Source organism: Helianthus annuus, chromosome 10 (assembly GCF_002127325.2).
Source record: "Helianthus annuus cultivar XRQ/B chromosome 10, HanXRQr2.0-SUNRISE, whole genome shotgun sequence".
Classification (NCBI taxonomy): Eukaryota; Viridiplantae; Streptophyta; class Magnoliopsida; order Asterales; family Asteraceae; genus Helianthus; species Helianthus annuus.
This window is the reverse complement of record NC_035442.2, coordinates 18,163,061-18,185,836: the sequence shown is the minus strand read 5'-3', so window position 1 is coordinate 18,185,836 and position 22,776 is coordinate 18,163,061. Positions and strand designations below refer to the sequence as shown.

At 44.1% G+C, this 22,776-nt stretch overlaps 2 protein-coding genes across 2 annotated transcripts; both read right to left on the bottom strand.

Moving 5' to 3' along the window:
• Positions 1–16,731: 16,731 nt before the first annotated feature.
• On the bottom strand, positions 16,732–18,957 carry LOC110880700. Its single transcript, XM_022129171.1, has one exon. The coding sequence runs from the start codon at positions 18,955–18,957 to the stop codon at positions 16,732–16,734; it is 2,226 nt and encodes a 741-aa protein (XP_021984863.1).
• A 51-nt stretch (positions 18,958–19,008) lies between these two features.
• Positions 19,009–20,889, bottom strand: LOC110880702. The gene has a single exon (XM_022129173.1). The coding sequence runs from the start codon at positions 20,887–20,889 to the stop codon at positions 19,009–19,011; it is 1,881 nt and encodes a 626-aa protein (XP_021984865.1).
• Positions 20,890–22,776: the final 1,887 nt, after the last annotated feature.

Sequence of the window (22,776 nt, the reverse complement as noted above, 5' to 3'; positions counted from 1 at the left end):
CTAGCACTAACCGGGAATGAAAGCAAAGGGAATTGATCAGCAGGTGATTTCCGGTTGTTTGTGATTGCCGACACACACACAAAAGAAAACTAGGGTTTTTGAAAAACTAACTGCCGGTTACAAGTATTACGTATTTAAACCTTTCACAGAAATGGGCCAAGCCCATTAGAGTAACTGGGCCGAAACATATCGAACAATGCCGAAGGATATGTTTCGAGCTCGAAGGTTATGTTTCGTGCACGAAGGATATGTTTCGTGGTCTTCGAATCGAAGGATATCCTTCGTGGTCCTTCGAGTCCTTCGATCTGTATGTTATCTTTCGAGGTCTAGACCAAAAGTTATTATGATAATAATAATAATTCTAATATTATATTCTATCACAGCAAATAATCACATATAGACAAAACGACAATACATTTCATTAACACACAACTTGTACAATTCAAGTCCACAATCCAAGCAACTAAACAGTCAAAGTCAGCGCGTATTTGATGCGAAAGTGAAAGTCAAAAACTCGAGTTGTCACAAATGCCCTTCATCCCGATAGAGCTTATGGAAACCTTTGGGGAACAGATTACTCAGCTCATGGGTATCCAGTACCTCCTAGACCTCCGGTACAACAACCGTCGCAGCAACCACGTTTTTCTCCACCGGAGCAAGAAGAAATCCTCCACCGTCTAAACCGAGTGGAACGAAACTTTGAGCAAGAACGTAAAAATAATCGCGGATTCCTTAAAGGCCTAGAAAACCTACTAAAAGGGAGGAAGAAACGAGATCATTAGTCTCTTTATGTATTATTGTAGTTACTATTACAATCAAGTCCCTGCGAGGACATTTGCCTTAAGTATTTTAGTCCCTGCGAGGACCTTTATCGTGTTTAGTCCCTGCGTGGACAATTGCATTTCAGTCCCTGCGTGGACTTATCTTTTAGTCCCTGTGTGGACATCTATCTATGTATTTGGTCCCTACGTGGACTTGTTTTCTGTAAACCTCTGCGTAGGTAATTATTTATTTAAAAGTCCCGTTTAGGGCAATGTGTAACCATTATTTGATTAATGGAATATATGTTATAAATTTCATTTTTTTTTGCTATTATATACAATGAAACAAAGATCATTCCTTTTAAATTAATCTGCCTAAATAAAGAATCTTAATAGTGAAACCTAGCCTGGTGTCATTATAAAACCCGGCCAAGATGGTAAGACTTAATTAAAAGATTCGGATTTCCAATTAACCTCTGTAAACATGTTAACATCCTTGGCAGATGTGATTCGTTAAAATCACACGCGTCATTCTTATATACGAATCCATTAAGGAATTCCAAAACCCAAATTAATGATTGGTAAATCATGGGTTAAATCGTCAATAAAGATGATCATTTATTTAAAACATCCATTAGTGATGAAGTGCCTACGGGCCATACTTATTGTCATATAAGACAAAAGACAGTTGTAGTCTATGACTCACTGTCAGGAAAGGTAAAAGAACTACGGTTCAAACCTTCATGCCTTGATTCTCTGTAATCCCGGCTTATATTATAAAAACGTCCCTGTGACTAGGCTTTCGTGCCACTAACAATATTATTTGTAAATAGGATAAGTTATATTCAAATCCTAACTAAAAGTGAGTAACAAATTAACCAGACGTGGTCTATGTTTACCATGGTTAATGAATTGCCATAAAAGACAATTCCATAATAAACTCCTAAATAAAACTTTGTCATTATCTTCTGTAACAGATTCGAGTTACAATGGCTGAACCCAGTGGAGTTAATAGTCATTCGAAGGAGGATGACAATGATAATGCTCAGATTCATTTGACGGGTGCTGAACTAAAAGCTTTGGTAGACAACGCGGTTAAGGCAGCCTTGGATCGGCAGTATGAAGAATACACCGAGTCCCGAAGCCGAACCCTATCTACACCACACTCAAAGCCAAAAACCCACTCTAAATCTCACAGCAAACCACCCTCAACTCCGTCTAAGCCTAAGAAGGACGACGATAGGCACTCATCTAATGAGAATAGTGTCCACCCTAAAAAGAAAGTGGTCAATGACGCACCTCGCGCCAGGGGTTGCACGTATAAGTATTTCGTATCTTGCAAACCCCGAGATTTCACTGGGGAAAAGGGCGTTGTAGATTGTATGACCTGGATAGATGAGATGGACACTGTTGTGGACATCAGTGGTTGTGCTGAGAGAGACTTGGTGAAGTTTGTTTCACAGTCGTTCAAGGGTGAAGCCCTAGCATGGTGGAGATCTCTGGTTCAAGCCTCTGGGAAGGCTGTTTTGTATAGCATGACATGGGAGGAATTTATGGCTCTCATCAAGGAAAATTACTGCCCTCAGCACGAGGTTGAGAAAATAGAGTCTGACTTCTTGTCATTGGTCATGAAGAACCTGGATTGCCAGGCATACCTCACGACTTTTAACACTCTGTCAAGATTGGTTCCGTATCTTGTTACACCGGAACCCAAACGGATTGCGCACTTCATTGGGGGTTTGGCCCCAGAAATAAAAGCTAGCGTAAAGGCTTCTAGGCCTGCTAGCTTCAGATCCGTGGCAGAGATCGTTGAGGAATGCTGATAGTGAGAAGAGGAAACGTGAGGATGATGATTCACGTAGATCCAGCAAGAAGCATCAGGGCAATCGTGACCACAAGAGGGGGTCAGAGAACAAGAGAAATGACCGACAGTCGGGCGACAAGCCCTTGTGCAAGGTTTGTCAGAAGCACCACTTTGGAAGGTGCAGGTTTGAAAAGAAATCCCCACCGAAGCCGTGTGGGATATGCAAGTCCTCGGAGCATAGGACTCTTGAGTGCAACAAACTCAAGGATGCAACTTATTACAGTTGCAATGAAAAGGGGCATATCAAGACGAACTGCCCGAAGATAGTGAAAAAGGCTGAAGAAGGTAAGAAGACCAATGCGAGGGTCTTTCAGATGGAGGTTAAAGAGGCTATCTAGAACGACAATGTCATAACCGGTACGTTCCTTATCAATGATGTTTTCGCAAGAGTCTTATTTGATTCTGGAGCAGATAAATCCTTTGTGGATGATAAGTTCTGCGAGTTATTAAAATTGCCTGTTAAAGCCTTGAATGTAAAATATGAAGTAGAACTAGCTAATGGTATTATGGGGACAGTTTCAACTGTTTTAGATGGATGTGTTATATCCATTAGGAATCACTCATTTCCTTTATCCCTTTTACCCTTTAAACTCACTGGTTTCGACGTAGTGTTAGGTATGGATTGGTTATCGCATAACCAAGCCCAAATCGTGTGCAACCAGAAACAAGTGGTAATCAAGACTCCATCTGGAGAACCACTTACCATCCAAGGAGATACTCGACACGGATTGCCTACACATGTATCTATGCTAAAGGCATCCAGATGTTTGAAGAAAGGATGTGTCATTTATATGGCACAGGTAATCATCAGTGAGGAGAAACCCAGAATTGAAGACATCCCAGTCATCTCTGATTTTCCTGAAGTTTTCCCAGAAGAACTGCCTGGTTTGCCACCAGACAGACAAGTGGAATTCAGTATCGACATCATTCCAGGAGCCGCACCTATCGCGAGAGCACCTTATAGATTGGCACCCACGGAAATGAAAGAATTGAGGACGCAGCTAGATGATCTGCTGGCCAAAGGTTTTGTTAGACCAAGTTCATCTCCTTGGGGAGCGCCAATCCTGTTCGTCAAGAAGAAAGATGGTTCGATGCGTCTATGCATCGATTACCGTGAGCTGAACAAAGTGACTATCAAGAATAGGTATCCCTTGCCCAGGATCGACGATCTGTTCGATCAGTTGCAAGGTGCGAGCTACTTCTCCAAGATTGATCTAAGGTCAGGGTACCATCAATTGAAGGTCAAGGACGAAGACGTGCACAAAACTGCGTTTAGGACTCGATATGGTCATTTCGAGTTCCTAGTGATGCCTTTTGGGGTCACCAATGCACCTGCCGCATTCATGGATCTCATGAATCGCGTTTGCAAGCCTTATTTGGATAAATTTGTCATTGTCTTCATCGATGACATCCTTATCTATTCCAAGAGTCAAGCTGACCACGAAAAGCATCTTCGATGTATTCTCAAACTGCTTCATCAAGAAAAGCTTTATGCCAAGTTCTCTAAATGTGAATTTTGGCTACGAGAAGTCCAGTTCCTTGGACATGTAGTCAGTGAGCGTGGTATCCAGGTGGATCCCGCCAAAGTTGAAGCCGTCATGAACTGGCAGGAGCCGAAGACACCGACGAAGATTCGCAGTTTCCTAGGTCTAGCAGGATACTACAGACGCTTCATCGAAAACTTTTCAAGAATTGTTGCACCCCTAACTTCTTTAACTAGAAAGAAAATAAAGTTCAATTGGGGCCCTAAACAGCAAGAAGCTTTTGATATCCTCAAGCAAAAGCTGAGCAATGCTCCAGTGTTGACATTTCCAGACGGAATGGAAGAATTCGTCGTATATTGTGATGCATTTCACACCGGTATGGGTTGTGTGCTTATGCAGAGGGGCAAGGTAATTGCCTATGCTTCGTGACAATTGAAAGTGCATGAAAAGAACTACACCACCCACGACTTGGAGTTGGGTGCCGTTGTATTTGCACTAAAACTATGGAGGCATTATCTTTATGGCATTAAATTTGTGATCTATTCTGACCACAAAAGCCATCAGCATCTGTTCAATCAGAAAGTTCTGAATATGAGGCAGCGACGTTGGATGGAAACTCTGAACGATTATGACAATAAAATAAGATACCATCCAGGCAAGGCCAATGTAGTCGCAGATGCCTTGAGCAGAAAAGAGAGAGTAAAACCAATAAGAATCAATGCCAAGAGCATTGAAATCAAGAACAGTCTGAATGAGCGATTGTTAGCTGCAGAGAAAGAAGCTGTGTTGGAAGCTAACTATCCAAACGAAAAACTAGGGGTAACTGAAGAGCAGTTATCCTATGGCAAAGACGGAATTTTGAGATTGAATGGAAGGATATGGGTTCCTGTTTATGGAGGTCTTCGTGACGTTATTCTTCAGGAAGCCCATAGTTCCTGATATTCCGTTCATCCTGGTGCTGATAAAATGTACCAGGACTTAAAGGCAAATTTCTAGTGGATAGGCTTGAAGAAGTCTATAGCCACCTATGTAGCAAAGTGCTTGACTTGTGCGCAAGTAAAGGCTAAACATCAAAAGCCGTCAGGCTTGCTACAACAGCCTGAACTTCCCGAATGGAAGTGGGAAATGGTAACAATGGATTTCATCACCAAGTTACCAAAGACAAAGAAAGGAAACGATACAATATGGGTAATAGTCGATAGGCTGACCAAGTCAGCACATTTCCTACCCATAAAGGAGACTCATAGCTCCGATATATTAGCCCAGTTGTTTGTAGACAAGATTGTAGCCCTTCATGGAGTGCCTATGTCTATCATCTCTGATAGAGATACCAGATACACATCACACTTCTGGAGAAGCTTCCAACAATCTTTGGGTTCACGTTTGAATTTCAGTACGGCTTACCACCCTCAGACAGATGGATAGAGTGAGCGTACAATCCAAACGTTAGAAGACATGCTTCGAGCATGTGCAATCGACCTAGGTGGCAGTTGGGATAACCACCTACCATTGGTCGAATTCTCCTATAACAACAGCTACCATACAAGCAATAAGGCTGCACCCTTTGAAGCTTTATATGGTAGAAAATGTAGAACGCCCGTTTGTTGGGCAGAAGTTGGAGATGTCCAAATGACAGGACCTGATATAATTTTTGAAACAACGGACGAGATTGTCCAAATTCGCGATCGATTGAAAGCTGCCCGAGACAGGCAGAAGAGCTACGCAGATTTGAAGCGTAAGCCTTTCAATTTCGAAGTAGGCGACAAGGTGTTACTTAAGGTATCACCCTGGAAAGGGGTGATGCGATTCGGTAAGAAAGGCAAACTAAGCCCGAGATATATTGGACCTTTCGAGGTAATCGAACGTGTCAGATCGGTTGCCTACAAATTAAACTTACCGAAAGAGCTCAGTGGTATCCACAATGTGTTCCACATCTGTAACCTGAAGAAGTGTTTCGCTGACGAATCACTGGTTATACCGCATACAGATGTACACATTGACGAGAGCTTAAAATTCGTTGAGAAACCTGTGTCGATCGAGGATCGACAGGTTAAGAAACTTCGCAGGAAGTACATACCGATTGTGAAGGTGAAATGGGATGCCTGTAGAGGTCCCGAGTACACGTGGGAGGTAGAGTCCACGATGAAGGAGAAGTACCCTCATCTATTCCAATAAATTTCGAGGTCGAGCTTTCTTTTAAGGGGGTGAGGATGTAACACCTCGAAATTTTGCGTCCAATAATGTATTGACACGTGTCTTGAGTTTACACGTGGTGTTAAATACTAAATAAAGGACTAAAGTTGACAAACATTGAAAGTGTGTAAATTCGAGGGTTAAAAATGTCAACGAGGGATAAATACATTGTACAGTAACCCTAAATGATGCTCGTACCTTCAAAAGGATAAAGCATGGATCGTACGGAACGAAATACAGAAGAAAGTGAGAGATTACAATCTACAGGGGTTAATTGTGCCAACATGTTTAAGTGATACCTCTGAGTGACCCTTTAACATACCCGAGGCTTTGTAGCAGTAAATTACGCTCACTAGAATATACGATATAAATTTCGCGAAGTTCCGTTTTAAAACGAGAAAGTTATGATCAATTCCGTATGCAAGGGGTTAGAAGCGTCAACAATGAAAGATAAGGCTTTTCGGATAGTAATTAAACTAACCGGGGACTTAACAGCGCGGGTAAAAGTCACGAGGCCCTTATTCGTAAATAATCGAGGCCCAAATCGCAAAGTTACCACTTCGAAACCGAAAGGTCAGGCTAATAATGGCAAAAGATTTGAATTACAGGCCTCAGGCGGCCCGCGTTAGAGAAACAAGGAAGCTTATGCAGGCCGCGAGCCATGTGAAGATCCGGTTCCTGACATAAGGATTCAGGCGGCCCGCGTGAGCCTAGCCTGATCCTTAATGCGTGCCGCGTCAAGTCCCCAGATGCAGAAAACTCACACAGGTTCACTGTTTGCTATTTCAAACAATCTTGGATGCAATTATGGCAGCATGGGCACCCCCTACATGTCCCCTAGCACTCAGGGACAGCTGCTGATCATCCATGAGCAATTATAGACTTAGTTGTGATGATCTTGTGCTCCATTTTTCACTATAAAAGGCAATGTAATGCACACAATTGAAACACACCTCAAACCTGCTTTCTTGATCACTTCTGGAGCTCAAGAGCATTCATCTATCATCTCTGGTCGTGCACCAAGCTTCTGTAAGTATGCCTAACCCTTCGTGGTTTAGTTTTCCATAGTTTTAGCTTAAAAGTCGATCCGTCGTAATTAACGATTGACTTAGCGATAAATCACAAATAGTCCAGTGATTTGTCGAATCAAAAGTAGTTATATGTTGGTAATCATGTGGGCATTAAACCCCTAAAAGGGCACCCTCTGATTCCCACTCTAACTAGCCCGAATGTCGAGTCAAACTTGCTTAGAAAAAGTCAACAGGATGCTATTTTGTGATTTTAAGCATAATCAGTAATGTAGATGGCGTGTAATCTGTTTTAACACTCATATAACATGATAATAAGTATATTAACTAGTCTAAGCTTGTTTGATCCGACCATTTACTGTTTTGACCCGGTTCGGAACCGAAAGTCGCAAAACTTTGGCTTTTGCTTAGACTTCAGTTCTGACCCGTTATGATATGATTTAGATATGCCTTAGGACTCTCTTAGGACCAGGTTACATGATGGTATAACCCTCTGTGACCGGTTCGTTGTTTGTCCGAGTCTTTAGCACATTTCCGTTAAATGCTTAAAAGTTGACCGTAACGCCCTTTCCAATTTAAAACGAGAATTTTGGACATGTGAAAGGACAATAATCTTAGTTACTGAATTCTAAGCATGTCCCTAAAATTTCACGTCAATCCGAGGTCTAGAATAGGAGTTATGCTAAATAGCGCAATTACGGAAACTTTAGTAATTAAACGGCGCATTTAGCATAAAGCCTATCTAAACCCAAATTTCGGCACCAAACCTTTTACACACTGATGTAAAATAATATTTTGGAATTTTTAAAGATTTTTAATTATTTTTAACCTGCTCATAACCTGCGGTTATGGCATCGGTTCGGTAAATACCGAATATACCCTTTTCGAGCATAACTTGAGTTCTACATGGTCTTTTGACCCGATTCTAGTTGCTACTGATTTTAAATAATAAATAGAGTATTTTGGACTTTATAAACTGTTCGGAAAACTCAGATTTCCTGTAGAACTCAGAAACCTCTTTTATAATCCTTAAAATGACCGGAATACCCCTACGGGGCATATAATGGATTTAAACTCGTTACGGGCATTATGGAAGGTATCCTACTGATACCACAACCTCTTTAAAGCATATTGACTTAGGAAACTTGTGTAGGACTCTTACGGTTACCCGTTACGCCTTTTGCGCGCACGGTTCGGCTTATGTAACTAGTTTACATAAACTAGCCGAAACGGGTCAAACCTTATTGTTTTGACCTCAAAATCCAGAGTGTGATTATATTACCCATATGAAACAAGTCTTCAAACTTGTTGGGTCCAAATCACATTCCATTCCCGGTTTTCGCCTTTCACGCGATTAAGCCGTAATTATCCTTTGAAACCAACCGGTCTAGCTAAGGCTACATTAAAGACCCGTTAGGATTCTAATAGGTTGTTATAAACCTTCGTTCCAGAATAGGAGACCAGTAAAAGAAACTTGCATTGTTTATTAAGGATTAATACTTGCTCAGGTAAATACTTTTAACTTATTTTCCCTATATGGGCTTGGGTTACGGTATATAAATTACCGCTTGTTCGGGCATTAAATCTTCCATCATATGGTGGTTAATTGAATAATTTAATCGGCCCGTTTAAATACGTTTTGTTAGCTTTACGCCTTTGGGAGCTTAATGACCATGTCCCGGGTATCCTTGGCATCATTTTACGAAATGACCACGACTCCGACACACGGGTGTAGGCGTACACCCGTAATGTGTCTATATTATTAAAGGTATAACCATTGGTTTCCCGCCACGACTTTATGCTTGGTGGCGTGTCTATTAACCTTAAACCCGGCATGACCCGGGCGACCGAACGCATAGTGAACATGTAATTCTGTTACAGGATTTAGTTATAAATTATCCCAAGTTATAAAGAGTTTGTGCCTTGTGCATTCAAATCAATTTTTATTAAACATTTTACAAAAGTGTCAGTTGAATGTATTTACCAGTGTAAACTGACGTATTTTCCCCAAAAAGATTAAATGCAGGTTCTAAGCATAATTGGCTGGATATTTCTCCTTAGCATCAATAAAGAGTCTCGCAAGCTTAAGATGCCTACGTCTGTTGAACAATACTTATATTTTATTTTGATCCTCAGTGGATTATATTTCGACAATTGTGATACTTTGATATTACATTCAAAGGTTGAAATATATTTATCTTTATGCTTCTGCTGTGCATTTATATATTGTGTGGTTTGACTATATTGTTGCCAACTACGTCACGGTAATCCCCTACCGGGCCCACCGGTGATATACGTGGAAATCGGGGTGTGACATTGGTTTATTCAAATTTACTCTTCGTTTGTTAAAATGTTTCGAGCTTTCACCAACTTCGAAAGTCGAATTTTTGAACTCTTTGAATTTTTCTATTGGTTGTTCCTTTTTCTCAACACATTTTTCTTTCAATTTTGAGTTAGAAGAAACTCCCTGTTTTGTGTTGGTAGACTTTGGACAATTCCAAGCAATATGTCCAACCTCTTGACATTGGAAACAGGTTCTTCGTTCAACTCTCTGTTCAGATTCCTTCAACAGATTCTTTTGTTTTTCGGCGAGAAACTCCTTGTTTGACTGTCTCCAGAATGGTTTCTCCTTCTCCTCTTCAGAACTTGTTCCTGAAACAAATTTTGTTTTTGGTTTATAATTTTTCTCATTTATATGATTTTCTGAGGGAATAAAACCTAAACCTTTCTTTTTGAAATTACTGTTATGGTTTGGTTTCTTTTGAAAACCAGAACCAGAACTGTAACTTTTTTTCTTGTCCAATCTTTGATGAACTCTTGAAGTGTATTTTTTAGGTTTTTCAGTAAGATTTACATCTTTTATTTCAGAAATATTAATTTCTGTTAATTTGAAAACCTTTTTAATTTTTTCAATTTGAACACTTCTTATTGGAAATTCGTCATCAGAAAATAATTTGTCAGAATCATTCAAAGTATATGCCACTTTGAATGTCTCATCATTCAAATTATTTTTAGATGTCATAAATTCATTATTGTAAACCTTTTTAACCGTTTTGAAATCAGAGTTATCACTTTCTTCATCCAACACTTGGTCTACAACTATTTTCACAAGTTGTGACTTGTTGTCGGTGTCAGACGGAGAGAATGTAACATCTATGCTCTCTGGTAATTCATTCTCCTCTGTCCTCAATTTGAGGTTCAACGCTTCTTCCACCCCATCTGGATACTTCTGAGTGTAATGATTCCACATTGGGGGTGGAACATTTTTGAAATCAGCTTGTTGAGGAATAATCTGATCAATCACATATGACGATGAAATATAACTGATCAGCTTTTTATCAAATCTTTCTGTTTCAATTCGCGTCAATTCAAGTTCCTTTTTCAAAGATGCGATTGTGTCCAGATGAATGCTAATCTCCATCTGCTTTTCCATGATAGTTTCTTTGAACAACTTAGTAGCTTTATCATTTTTTATACTTTCCTTTTGAATCATTTTGATTGAACGTGATAAAGTGTCATAAGCTTCATTCACATCATTAAGATCAAATTTTACGTTGTCAGTATATTTCTTCAATTCTTGAAACTGTTTGTCTTTTTCAAGACAATCCATGCAGGGTTTTAAACAGTTTTCGCATGGTGTTTCAGGAATTGGTTCAACTTTTTCAAAAACCTTTTCTTGTTTGTCAATTTTACTTCCTGTTTTACCAATCTCTCCGGACTCGGACTCAGACGCCTCTTCTAAATCAGACTTCATTTTCTAATCTTTCAGAGTTCAAGTTCTTGAGCCTCAATCTTCTCAATGAACGTGCTCAAATTGAAGCCAACATATTCCAAGTTTTTCTTCCAAACCAACAAATATGTGCCCCACTCATCATGCGGTAAAGCATCTGCTAACTTGTCAACCCACTCTTCATCTGTTTTGGTAATGTTCAAACGCTTCATTTCTATAACCAAATGACAATACCTTTCGATCAACTCTTTTGTTGACTCTCCCCTGATAGCTGTAAAGATATCAAACTTCTTCTGTGCAATACTCGCTGGAGTTTGAGCAGGCATACCATTTCCGAAAAACGCGTTATAAAATTCTTGGTTATCCATTTTAGACGTTGAAAAAAAACAGTTTCGAAAAATTTTCTAAGTTTTTGAAAAATTTCACTTTTAAACGAAACTGACTTCTACACGATCTGGTCTTTTAGATTTTCAAACGACCTGGATTGTTTCAAACTGTCTAAACGTTACTTTCAACTACACCGTGCGAACTTGTGCACAAATGTCAAACGACCTGAAGTGATAATCCAAGCAACCTGGATAATATTTCACTCAATCCGTGTGAGCTGAGTATAATTCGTGCAAACTTGAGAGAATTTAAGTGACCTGGCCTACTTTAATCCACACCGTACGACCTGGTTAACTTCTCACGCGACCTGAAATAACTACCAAACAACCTGTAGCAAAACTTCATGCGATCTGGACCCTATTTCAAATCGTGTGACCTAAGATATGAAATCAACCCGTGCGACCTGATTACTTCCAAATGATCCGGACCAATTTCAAGTGATCTCATGCAGATGATCAATTCCAAATAACCTCAACTAACTTCGCTGATCGGGTAGAAAATGACCTCAGTGATGATTCTTGTAAATGTCGAATACCCAACTTCCGGCTGCCATTAGCTGGATCTTCGGTGATGTCAAGGGCCTTTATCCTTGCTTTCTACAAAAGAACAAACCGTTAGCCTCGCCACGGGGGACCCCGGGAGGGGGATCCGTGACCAAGCTCCAGCGTGAGAGTAAGTAAACTTGCCGGGAAATGAGAGGAGTTTCCTCCGATGAAAATATTCACCGGAAGGTTCCTTCTTTGGTGTGAATCTAATTAATGTGTATGTGTAGTAAATGTGAGGAATGTTGGTCGGAGTTTAATGAGAGGAGAGTTAATGAGAGGGTAGTATGAGAGAAATGCCGGAGATTATACCTGCCTTAGCTCTTTGATCTCCCCTCTTATATAATAGCAAGCTCTTATCTTGTTAAGGGTTATCCCACATATAATCCGACGGTTTTTGGAGGTTCTTGGGAAGGTCAGACACGTGTCTGACCCCCAACGGTGGGATATCCTTCTTCATTAATGCTCTGCCGGATAAGTACCATGATTTAGACCGGATCCGCTTCTTATCAAGCATTTAATGAACACTGTCTCTCTTAGCTGTTTCCTGCTCGTTGCCAAGGGAAGAGAAACCTTAGTGGGCAAGGCAATTCTCTTTTGTGGGCCTTTGTGTAATTGGGCTTCCCCACTGGCCCGTCGTCAAGTCATCTTTAGTCCCTGGTTCTGAGACCCGAGGCTCATGATCCGGGGCTGAGTCACAACCGCTTAAGGGAGGTGGTTTCTCTTTTGGTGGGCCCACTCCGGGTTAGTTACTGTCTATCGTTCCATTTAATCATGACGTCGCCGGATGCCTATAGCGGGAGTTAATCCCCTAGTAACACGTGCCCCTTTTTTGAATTTTGAAGAGACTACTGATGTGACGGTTACTTGCATGTCAGCGGCACCTCTTTAAATACCCTATTTGGCCTTTCCGATTTCTTATTCAAATTCTCCAACTCCTTCTTCTTCTTTGTAACCATTTCTCTGAATCACAGTTTTCTCTAACCATGAGTCGCGGTGGCCGGTCCTCGATAAGGTCCGTACTAATGGCTAAGGACTTGAAATCCTTCGTTGAGGCATACAACATCCCGGATCGATTCTCTCCTTCCTTGCCCGGCCCTAGTGAGTCGGCAGAATGTACGCCGGACAAGATACCCATTTATACCCTTGCCTTTTCTTCCTGTGGGGTCCGATACCCTCTTTCTGCTTTCAAGATTTCTCTGCTCCGTCACTTTGGCGTCCATTTCTCTCAGATTCACCCTTTGGGGTTCATGAGGGTGGTTCATTTTGAACTATCCTGTGCAGCTATCTCCGGGGAGCCCTATGTTCCTCTGTTTTGTATGTTCTACAGGCTTATCTCCGACGGAGATTGGTTTACCTTTGCGATACGACAGAACAATGTTTCGAGGCCTTGCTACAGCTTTATGCCTACTTCTACTTATCCAAAGGACTGGAAGTGTAGATTTATCTTCGTTTCTGCCGCTATGTTGCCGGAGTCTCCTTTGCCAAAGGATCTTGATGCTGCTATCGAAGACACCATCCCTACTCTTTCTGCAGCCGAGACCATTCAGTGGAAAAGGATGTGTGACAACCCGACAAGGGCATTTACTTTCTCCGAAGGGATGCTTGCTATGGGGGGGCTGAGTCCCTCTTATCCAGTCCGTCCGAGAGCTTTTTTCGGCAAGAAAGGTACTTCTTCGTTCTTGATTTGTTTCTTATAGCCATCTTCTTTTTTATGTCTTTGAAGATCCTGTAGTCATCTTTAGTGTCTTCTTTTTGTGTAGAGATAACTTTGTGGAGGCTTCTCCAGGGTGATTCTAAAGACGTGAAGTATGTGGTTGATAATGAGGTTGATCCCAGGTTGAACGCAGAAGTGCAGGTTACGGGGGGATCCGTTCAGGCTGGAGGCTCTGCTGCCTTGGGTGGCGGCGAGGAGAGTCCTTCTGATGAGGAGGAGAGTTCTCCTGACTTTCCTCCTGTTCATCCCTCCGGTCAAAGTGACGACGAAGACGTGGAAATTCAGTTGGTCCGTAAAAGGAGATCTGCCAGTCCCCAACCGGCTCCTGCACCCCGTAACATTCGTCAGAGGCTTCGGAGTGCCAGTGGTCAAAAACTTCCCCCTTCCTCTAAAACTGCTTCTGATCTTCCCCCTGCTGGGGCCAAAGGTTCCCTGTCCAAGCACTTGAGGTCTTCAAGCTTAGTGAGTGCTCCTTTGTTGGTAAGCTGTCTGCTCTCCTATATTTCCTTCGTCTTTCTACCTTGTTTCTGATTGCTCTTTTTCCTGCTTCTTAGGGGAGTTCCAGGGAGCCTATAGAAATTCCAACTGGTCCCTCTCCCTCCCGTGTCCGGGATAAGGCCTCTGAGGTGGGGGTGGCTCGCTTTTCCTCAGCTTTCGAGCTTTCTCCTTCACATGCACTGGGACTAGCAAACCTACTCTCCTCGAAGGCCTTGCACATCGATCCCCTCTTGCCCCTTTGTTTGCCGATGCCATCTCCCCTACTTATGTCCCTAAATGGAAGGTAACTAGTTCTTCCGTGATAGGGACTCCTGAAGCTGCTAGGGATTTTCTGAACCATGTTGTTCCTCCCTCACATAAATTTGTAAATTCTGCTCTGAGGGATGATCTCTTTGAAGATCAATACAGCATGTCTTTGTGTGAAAGCTTTTTTAGGGGCGCTGGGATGTTGCAAAGGATCGATGATTTAAGGAAGGCAAACGAAGGGCTTAAGGTTGAGCTTAAAGCTTCCCAGTCGGTTGTTGCCGGGCTCAGGGGCCAGGTAGTTGATGCCGAGAGGAGACTGCAGGAGGAGAAGGTACATAGTCCTCTCCCCCTCCCCCCTTCTTTTTTTTATGTACATACTTACTGATCCTTTGTCTAGGGGGCTGGAGCTATGCTTGAGAGGAAGGAACGAGCTTGGGAGCGGGAGATGGCATCGTTGGTTGAGGAGAAGGAGGGGCTTGCTGCTGAGCTGAAGCATCTGAAGGAAGTTGGCTCCGTTTCCCAGGAGCAACTCAATACCATGTACGCAGATTATGGGATCACTTCTGATGACAACCAACGATTGGCGGGGGAGAAGCATTGGTTGATTACTGAGGGTTTTGGGGCTTTTCTCGCTGCTGTTGCTCAATCAGAGGACTTTAAAAGTGGCTTGGAGGAGGTGTACAGGGCATATAGGGATGTTGGCTACCAGGCGGGATTAAAGGATGGCTATGCCTATTCTGCTCAGGGCCTGGGCAGAAAAGAGACTCCTCTTTATAACTCTAAGGCAAAAAAGAGGTTGTCCAAGCTGAACGAGGAGTTTGGGCGTAAAACCCCGGCCATCCTTGTGAAAATCCTGGAGCATCCCCTGATCTCTATTGATGAATTGAAAGCCCTGTTCTCCTCTGCCGGTCCTTCATCTCCACCGTCTCTTTCCGGGGGTGATCCCCAATGAATTCCAAACATTTGATACACTTCGATATGGTTGTAATAACTTTTACTTACCTTAGGATACTTGTGTGTTTTGCTTGACTATCTGGGAGGGGTCCTTTGTGTTGGGGACCGCCTCAACCTTTAATCGTATGGATTATGGTTGTGTATTGCTTCTTTGCTTTATTGCCTGTTTCTCGTGGTGGTTGTCTGTTTTGCAGGGGTTCTTACCGGAGGTCAGCTTGGTGCTTCCCTGGAGACTATCAGTCCGTTTTGCGAGGAGTTGTGTTTTCGTTTCATCTTGTTGTATTTATAATTTTGCACATTGCTAATTTTTACCAAAGTTATTGAGGCCTTTCTTTGTGTATGTATTTTGCACTTAATAAAGTAGGTTCCCCTTTCGTAGTTTTGTGTATACGAGTGTATTTGTATTTTTTGTTTGCTTTGTTAAACTATGATTGTCTGTTCGAGGCCAATCGGTGGACAAGTTTATAATGTGGCGTTATGTTTTTAACTTGTTTTGTCCGTTTTGGGTTAGCTAGACCCTTATCAGCCCCACGGCCGGGCTTTTGGCATGTTTTGGATGCCTTGTACACGTGTGTTCGTTTGCTCTAGTTTAGACTTAATGGTGTTCCTGGGCACGTCTGCCTAGGTGTGTGTCCATTGTTTTTTCAAAAATGGGACGTGTTCCGTCCGTTTTCCATTTAATCTTTGGGGGGTTTACACTTCCCGTCATAGATTGTTTACAAAAGGTTCACTCTCTTGGGGGAAGGTCCCCGTACATATAGTTAGCTATTACAAAAGTGGCCCTTGGCCGTTTTCCTTGGGGGTAAACCCCTTACATATAATACTTCCTGAGCTGCATGAGATTCCAGGTCCTGGGGACCTCCTTGCCTTCAAGCGTTTCCAACTTGCAAGTTCCTTTGCCATTTGCCCATGTGACTCTGTAGGGTCCCTCCCAGTTGGGGCCTAATTTCCCGGTGTTTTCTTGCAAACTGGCCTCATTGGCTCTAAGAACCAGATCCCCTAGGACGAGGTTGAGTTTCTTCATCCTGGTGTTGTAATAACTCTCCAGGAGCTTTTTGTATTGGGCCTCTTTAACTGCTGCTATTTCCCTTCTTTCCTCCAACAGGTTTAGGTTCATTATGAGGTCCTGCTCGTTTTCTTCGTCCCGAAGCTTCATCCGGGCAGTTGGGGATCCGATTTCAACAGGAATAACAGCCTCCGTCCCGTAGGTAAGGCTGAACGGGGTTTCCCCATTGCAACTTTTGGGGGTGGTTCTGTATGCCCATAACACGAATGGAAGTTCTTCCAGCCAGCCTTTCTGTTTCCTTCCAAGCCTTCCCTTCATTCCTTAAATGACGCTTTGGTTGGCTCTCTCCACCAACCCGTTACTCTGGGCATGGGTGACGGAGGTAAACACTTGCTGAATCCGCATCTGCTCGCACCATGGTTTGAAGGGTCTTCCGGCAAACTGGACCCCGTTGTCACTCACCAACTCCTTCGGAACCCCGTATCTGCATATGATGTTATCCAGCACGAACCTTCTCATTTGGTCTCCAGTAATCTTTGCTAAGGGCCTCGCTTCAATCCATTTAGTGAAATAATCAATGGCTACCACCACGTATTTGACCCCTCCCGGACCCTCCGGGAAAGGCCCAATTATGTCGATGGCCCATTTCTGGAACGGCCATGATGTCGAGACTGGTACCATGGGGTGTTTGTGCCGGTGGGTCATCGGTGCATGCACTTGGCAGTTGTCACGCTTCTTGGTTTCCTCAGACGCCGTTTCGTACATTCGTGGCCAGTAAAACCCCGCATTCATTGCCTTTCTCACTATTGTTCTTGGTCCCGAGTGCATCCCGCAAATCCCCTCGTGCATCTCCCTAACCACATATTCGGCCTCTTCTATGTCAACGCACTTCAGGGACGGGCCCAGATATGACCTTCGGTATAGCTCCCCTTCGATCAGTTCATACTGCAGGGCCCTGACCCTTATCTTTCTAGCCGCCCACTCCCCCTCGGGTAGAATTCCGTCTCGGAGGAATCTGATGATTGGGGTCATCCATGTTTCTTGAGGACCCTCGACCGTGGCAACTTCTGTTGTGTTAAGGGAGGGGGATGTCAGGACCTCCACCTTGATTTCTTTCACGAGGTGGTCGAAAGCTACCGAGGCCAACTTGCTGAGTGCATCAGATTTCCTGTTCCTTCCACGAGGGATATACTCCAGTTTGAAAGTTTTGAATGCCTTAGCCATCTCTTTAACTTTCTCCACGTATCGAGCCATGGTGTTATCTTTGGCTTCATATTCTCCTTGGTACTGTTTTACTACCAGCTGTGAATCAGTGTTAGCCTCCACGTGTCTTGCTTTCATTTTTTGTGCCAGCCTCATCCCTGCTAGAAGGGCCTCGTACTCTGCTGTATTGTTGGTGTTCTCGAAATCCAGCCTTATGGCATATGTTAGCTCGACCCCCTCGGGGCTTACCAGCGTGATGCCTGCCCCACTTCCTTCTTCACTGGATGCTCCATCGGTGAGCAATTTCCACACAGCCTCGTCTTCCCTTTTTCTTTCTTCCGCCTCCAAGGCCTCCCATTTTAATAGCTCCCTCTCCTCATCCTCAGGGACTTCTGCCAGGAAATCAGCCAGTATCTGCCCCTTCATGGCCGTTCTAGGCTTAAACTCCAGAGAGTGCTCTCCCAACTCTACAGCCCATTTAGCCAGTCGTCCCGATAGCTCCGGTTTCCTAAGCACTTTCTGAAGGGGTTGATCGGTCACTAAGGTAACCTTATGCCCTTGGAAATACCTTCTGAGTCTTCGGGATGCAAAGACTAGAGCCAACGCGAGTTTCTCCAAAGGCATGTATCGTTCCTCAGGCCCCTTAAGCGTTCTGCTAATAAAATATATGGGGATTTGTTTCACCTCCCGTTCCACCATCATGACCGCACTTGTGGTCGTTTTCGAGGCGGATAGGTATAGGAGCATCGGGTCCCCGGGTACCAGGGTAGCCAACGTCGGGAGCTTACAGATGTAGGCCTTCATTTCCTGGAAGGCCGTCTCGGCCTCCGTGGTCCAGTTGAATTTGTTGGTTTGGAGGCAGTCTTTCAATACTTTCATGAAGGGAAGGGTCTTGTCAGCCACCTTTAATAAAAAACGATTTAACGCTATCAGCCTCCCGTTTAGCTGCTGGATATCTTTTAGGGACCTGGGAGACCGCATTTCGGCTACGGCTTGGGTTTTTTCCGGGTTTGCTTTGATTCCTCCTTTGGTGACCACTACTCCCAGGAAATTCCCTTCCTCTACTCCGAAACAACACTTCCCGGGGTTCAGCTTCATGTTCACATCCTGCATGGTGCTGAGAGTCTCGGCTATGTCATCTATCATTGTTGTTTCTGTTAAGCTCTTGATGACAATGTCGTCAACATACACCTCTAAGTTCCTCCCTCTTTGCTCCCTAAACAAGGTGTTCATGAATCTCTGGTATGTGGCCCCAGCATTCTTGAGGCCGAAGGGCATCTTGGTATAGCAAAACGTCCCCTCATCTGTGATGAAAGCGGTTTTCTCCTCGTCTTCTATTGACATCTGGATTTGGTGGTATCCCTTGTAGGCATCCAGGAAGCATTTCAGGGGGTACTAGGACAAAGAGTCCACCTGGGTGTCTATCTCCGGGAGGGGATAACAGTCCTTGGGACATGCTTTGTTTAGGTCTTGAAAATCGATGCAAATCCTCCACCCCCCATCCTTTTTCTGAACCATGATTGGGTTGGCAACCCAGGATGGGTATTTAACTTCTCTGACTATCCCCGCTCTGAGCAGCTTTCGAGTTTCTTCAAAAGTAGCCCTTCTTTTATTAGGTCCCATGTTCCGCTTCTTTTGTTTCACTGGTTTCGCCCATGTGAAGGTGTTGAGCCGGTGCTCTGTTAGACTCCTGGGGATTCCTGTCATGTCTCCATGTTGAAATGCAAACACATCTATGTTATGGAGGAGTAGCTCCTTTAGGGCACTCTTGCATTTGTCACTCAAGTGGCTTCCCACCTTGACTGTCTGTTCTGGGAACCTGTCACAGAGGACCCACTCTTCCACCTCCTTTTCCTGGGGTTTCCCTGGTTCTTCCCCTTTGGATACGGAAGAGACTACTTCGTAAGCGGACTTAACCCATGCAAGACCCTTTGGTGTTTGAAATACCAAAGCCCCGTGGGGGGTAGATGCTTGTGCCTGCAGATCTCCAATCCCGAGTCTTCCCAAGATCGCATTGTACTTAGAGGGTGCCCTGACTACTGTGAAGGTCAGATTTATCGTTCGGACCCGATCCCCTACCCCAACTGTGAATGGGAGCCTGATCTTTCCCAGGGGATGTGACACACTGTTGTTGAATCCCACTAATGGGATAGAATCTTCCTCCAATCTATCTCTTATATCCCTGTCGAACCTAAGAAAACAGTGTTCGTATATTACCTCAATGCCTGACCCTCCATCCACATGTATTCGAGACACCTTGTGTCCCGCTATTACAGCTGAGATATTCAGCGGGAGTCGTTGCACCTCACCTTCTTCTAAGTATGGCATAAGGATGGGAGCTTTCATGCAGTTCGGGGAGCCTAGGATTCTGGCCTTTACACTTCGGGTGATATCGAACTCATTCCTCCTTCTAATCATATCAACATCTGCCCTCCCTGGCTCCCTTGCATCTCCTCCCTTGCGGTCCCCTCCCCCCTCCTTGATTTCCTTGACCAGGTGGGCCAACCTCCCCGTTTTCACCGCGGTCTCTATTTCCCTTTTGAGGTACATGCAGTCATCGGTTTTGTGCCCGAAGCCTTTGTGAAACTCACAGTATTCGTTTGGTTGTGCCTTTGGTCCCGGTTTTATGGGGGGTGGCCTTGGGAAAGAATTTTTTACCCTCTCTGTGGCTAGTATCTCACTTGGGGTCTTAGTGAGAGGGGTGAAGCTATCGGAGTAAGGAGGGGGACCTCTCCCTCGGGATCTATATGGGGAGTATGAGGGCCTTGCCCTGTCATGCAACATTCTATCAAAGGCAGGTTTCCGGGAATAGGGTGTACCTTTATCAAGAGGCCTTGCTGCCGGGGCGACCCTCCGAGGTGTGACATCCGTCTCCTTCGCTTTGCTGACTGTATCTTTTCCCCGGACAAAGGCCCTGACTCTATCCATAAGATTGTCGAAGGAAGGTGGAAATTCCTCTCCCAGCTTTTCACACAGCTGTGCATGTTTCAGCCCATTTATGAAACTACTGATCTTCATGACCTCCGGGACGTCCTTGATGTTCATACTTTCCTTAACAAACCTCTCCATGTATTGGTCTATTCGCTCGTTATCCCTTTGTCTGATGTGAAGGATTTCATTTGGATTTTTGACCACCTTCCTCTGTTGGCCAAAGTTCCTGAGGAACTTCTCGCTCAGTTCTTCATAGCTATCTATACTCCCCGGGGGAAGACTATCAAACCAAAGCCGGGCTCCCTCCGTTAGGGTTTGCACGAACATGTGGCACCATACTGGCATGGGCTACCTTCCTAGCTGCCCCGCTCCCCGGAAGGCATGCAGGTGATCCTCCGGGTCTCTTGTTCCATCATAGCGATCAAAGCCTGGGGGTAGCTTTGTCTTGGGAGGCATAGGTGCTTCTGAGATTCTCCTTGTGAACTTTGAGACCTCGGCTAAGTCTCGTGGCAGGTATGGTTGGTCCAAGCCACCGTCACCAAAGTTGTCTTTCTCCTTTTCTTTCTCCTTGGATTTCTGACCTGTGATCAGATCCTCCCTTTCTTCTGAGGACATCTGCCTCAGGGCAGTCATGAACGTCTCCAGCCGGTCACTGTCGCTGTTCTTATTTTGGAGGTCTGTTCCTTCCTGGTTGGAGGGTGTGTCAAAAGAAAGTTTGGCTCTGAGGCTGTCGAGTTTTTCCTGCCTCTTTAAATCCTCAAGATACTTAGTTAACTTCTCCCTATGCATGGCCACGAAATCAGGAGTGATATGTTATGTTTCTCCCGGATTTTCTACCTGGTTCTCGTTACCTTCTTCATGAGTAATATCCTTTACGGTGACCTTATCCAAATCGTTTTGTGCCGTTTGAGTGACACGTGAGTTATGTGGGGTTGCCATGTTCTTCTTGATGGGATAAGCTGCTCTTTGGACGTCGAGTGTTGGTGTGGGAACACCGGGCAAGCTGATGTCCCACGGATGGCGCCAATGTCGAATACCCAACTTCCGGCTGACGTTAGCTGGATCTTCGGTGACGTCAAGGGCCTTTATCCTTGCTTGCTACAAAAGAACAAACCGTTAGCCTCGCCACGGGGGACCCCGGGAGGGGGATCCGTGACCAAGCTCCGGCGTGAGAGTAAGTAAACTTGCCGGGAAATGAGAGGAGTTTCCTCCGATGAAAATATTCACCGGAAGGTTCCTTCTTTGGTGTGAATCTAATTAATGTGTATGTGTAGTAAATGTGAGGAATGTTGGTCGGAGTTTAATGAGAGGAGAGTTAATGAGAGGGTAGTAAATGAGAGAAATGCCGGAGATTATACCTGCCTTAGCTCTTTGATCTCCCCTCTTATATAATAGCAAGCTCTTATCTTGTTAAGGGTTTTCCCACATATAATCCGACGGTTTTTGGAGGTTCTTGGGAAGGTCAGACACGTGTCTGACCCCCAACGGTGGGATATCCTTCTTCATTAATGCTCTGCCGGATAAGTACCATGATTTAGACCGGATCCGCTTCTTATCAAGCATTTAATGAACACTGTCTCTCTTAGCTGTTTCCCGCTCGTTGCCAGGGGAAGAGAAACCTTAATGGGCAAGGCAATTCTCTTTTGTGGGCCTTTGTGTAATTGGGCTTCCAGAGAAAGAGCCCCAAAGCGGGTGAAGTGGGCTTCCCCACTGGCCCGTCGTCAGTAAACTTTATTTTTGACTTTCAATACAAAATCACATGTAGACTGACATTATGTGGCCGATAACAATCTGAGAATTCAATATTCATTGGGCCGAGATTAAATGGGTTGTTATCTATTAGGGTGTAAGGGGCACTCACCTAAGAGGGGAGTCCCCTCTCTTACGCCCAACTAATCCTCGTGTGCCACGTCAACTCCCCTCTTAAACTCCCCTCACACCCCAATTTGATGGCGGCACTCCCCTCTTAGGTGACTTGTTTTTTTATTAAAAAAAAAGTTTTCATTGGTTGATTGAATGGGGCCCACCTTCTCTCTCCTCCCCTCTCATCGGTGCCTATCCCACGAATTTGGTCCCCGATTTTGGTCCCCGAGTGATTGGCGCCACCTCCCCTATCGGCACATTCGGTCCCCGCATGGGGTCACCGAACTGTGCCCCGCACACCCTTAAATGATGTGCCGAAAAAATTGATATTGATTAATTGATGATTGGACTGATTTATCACATGCAATT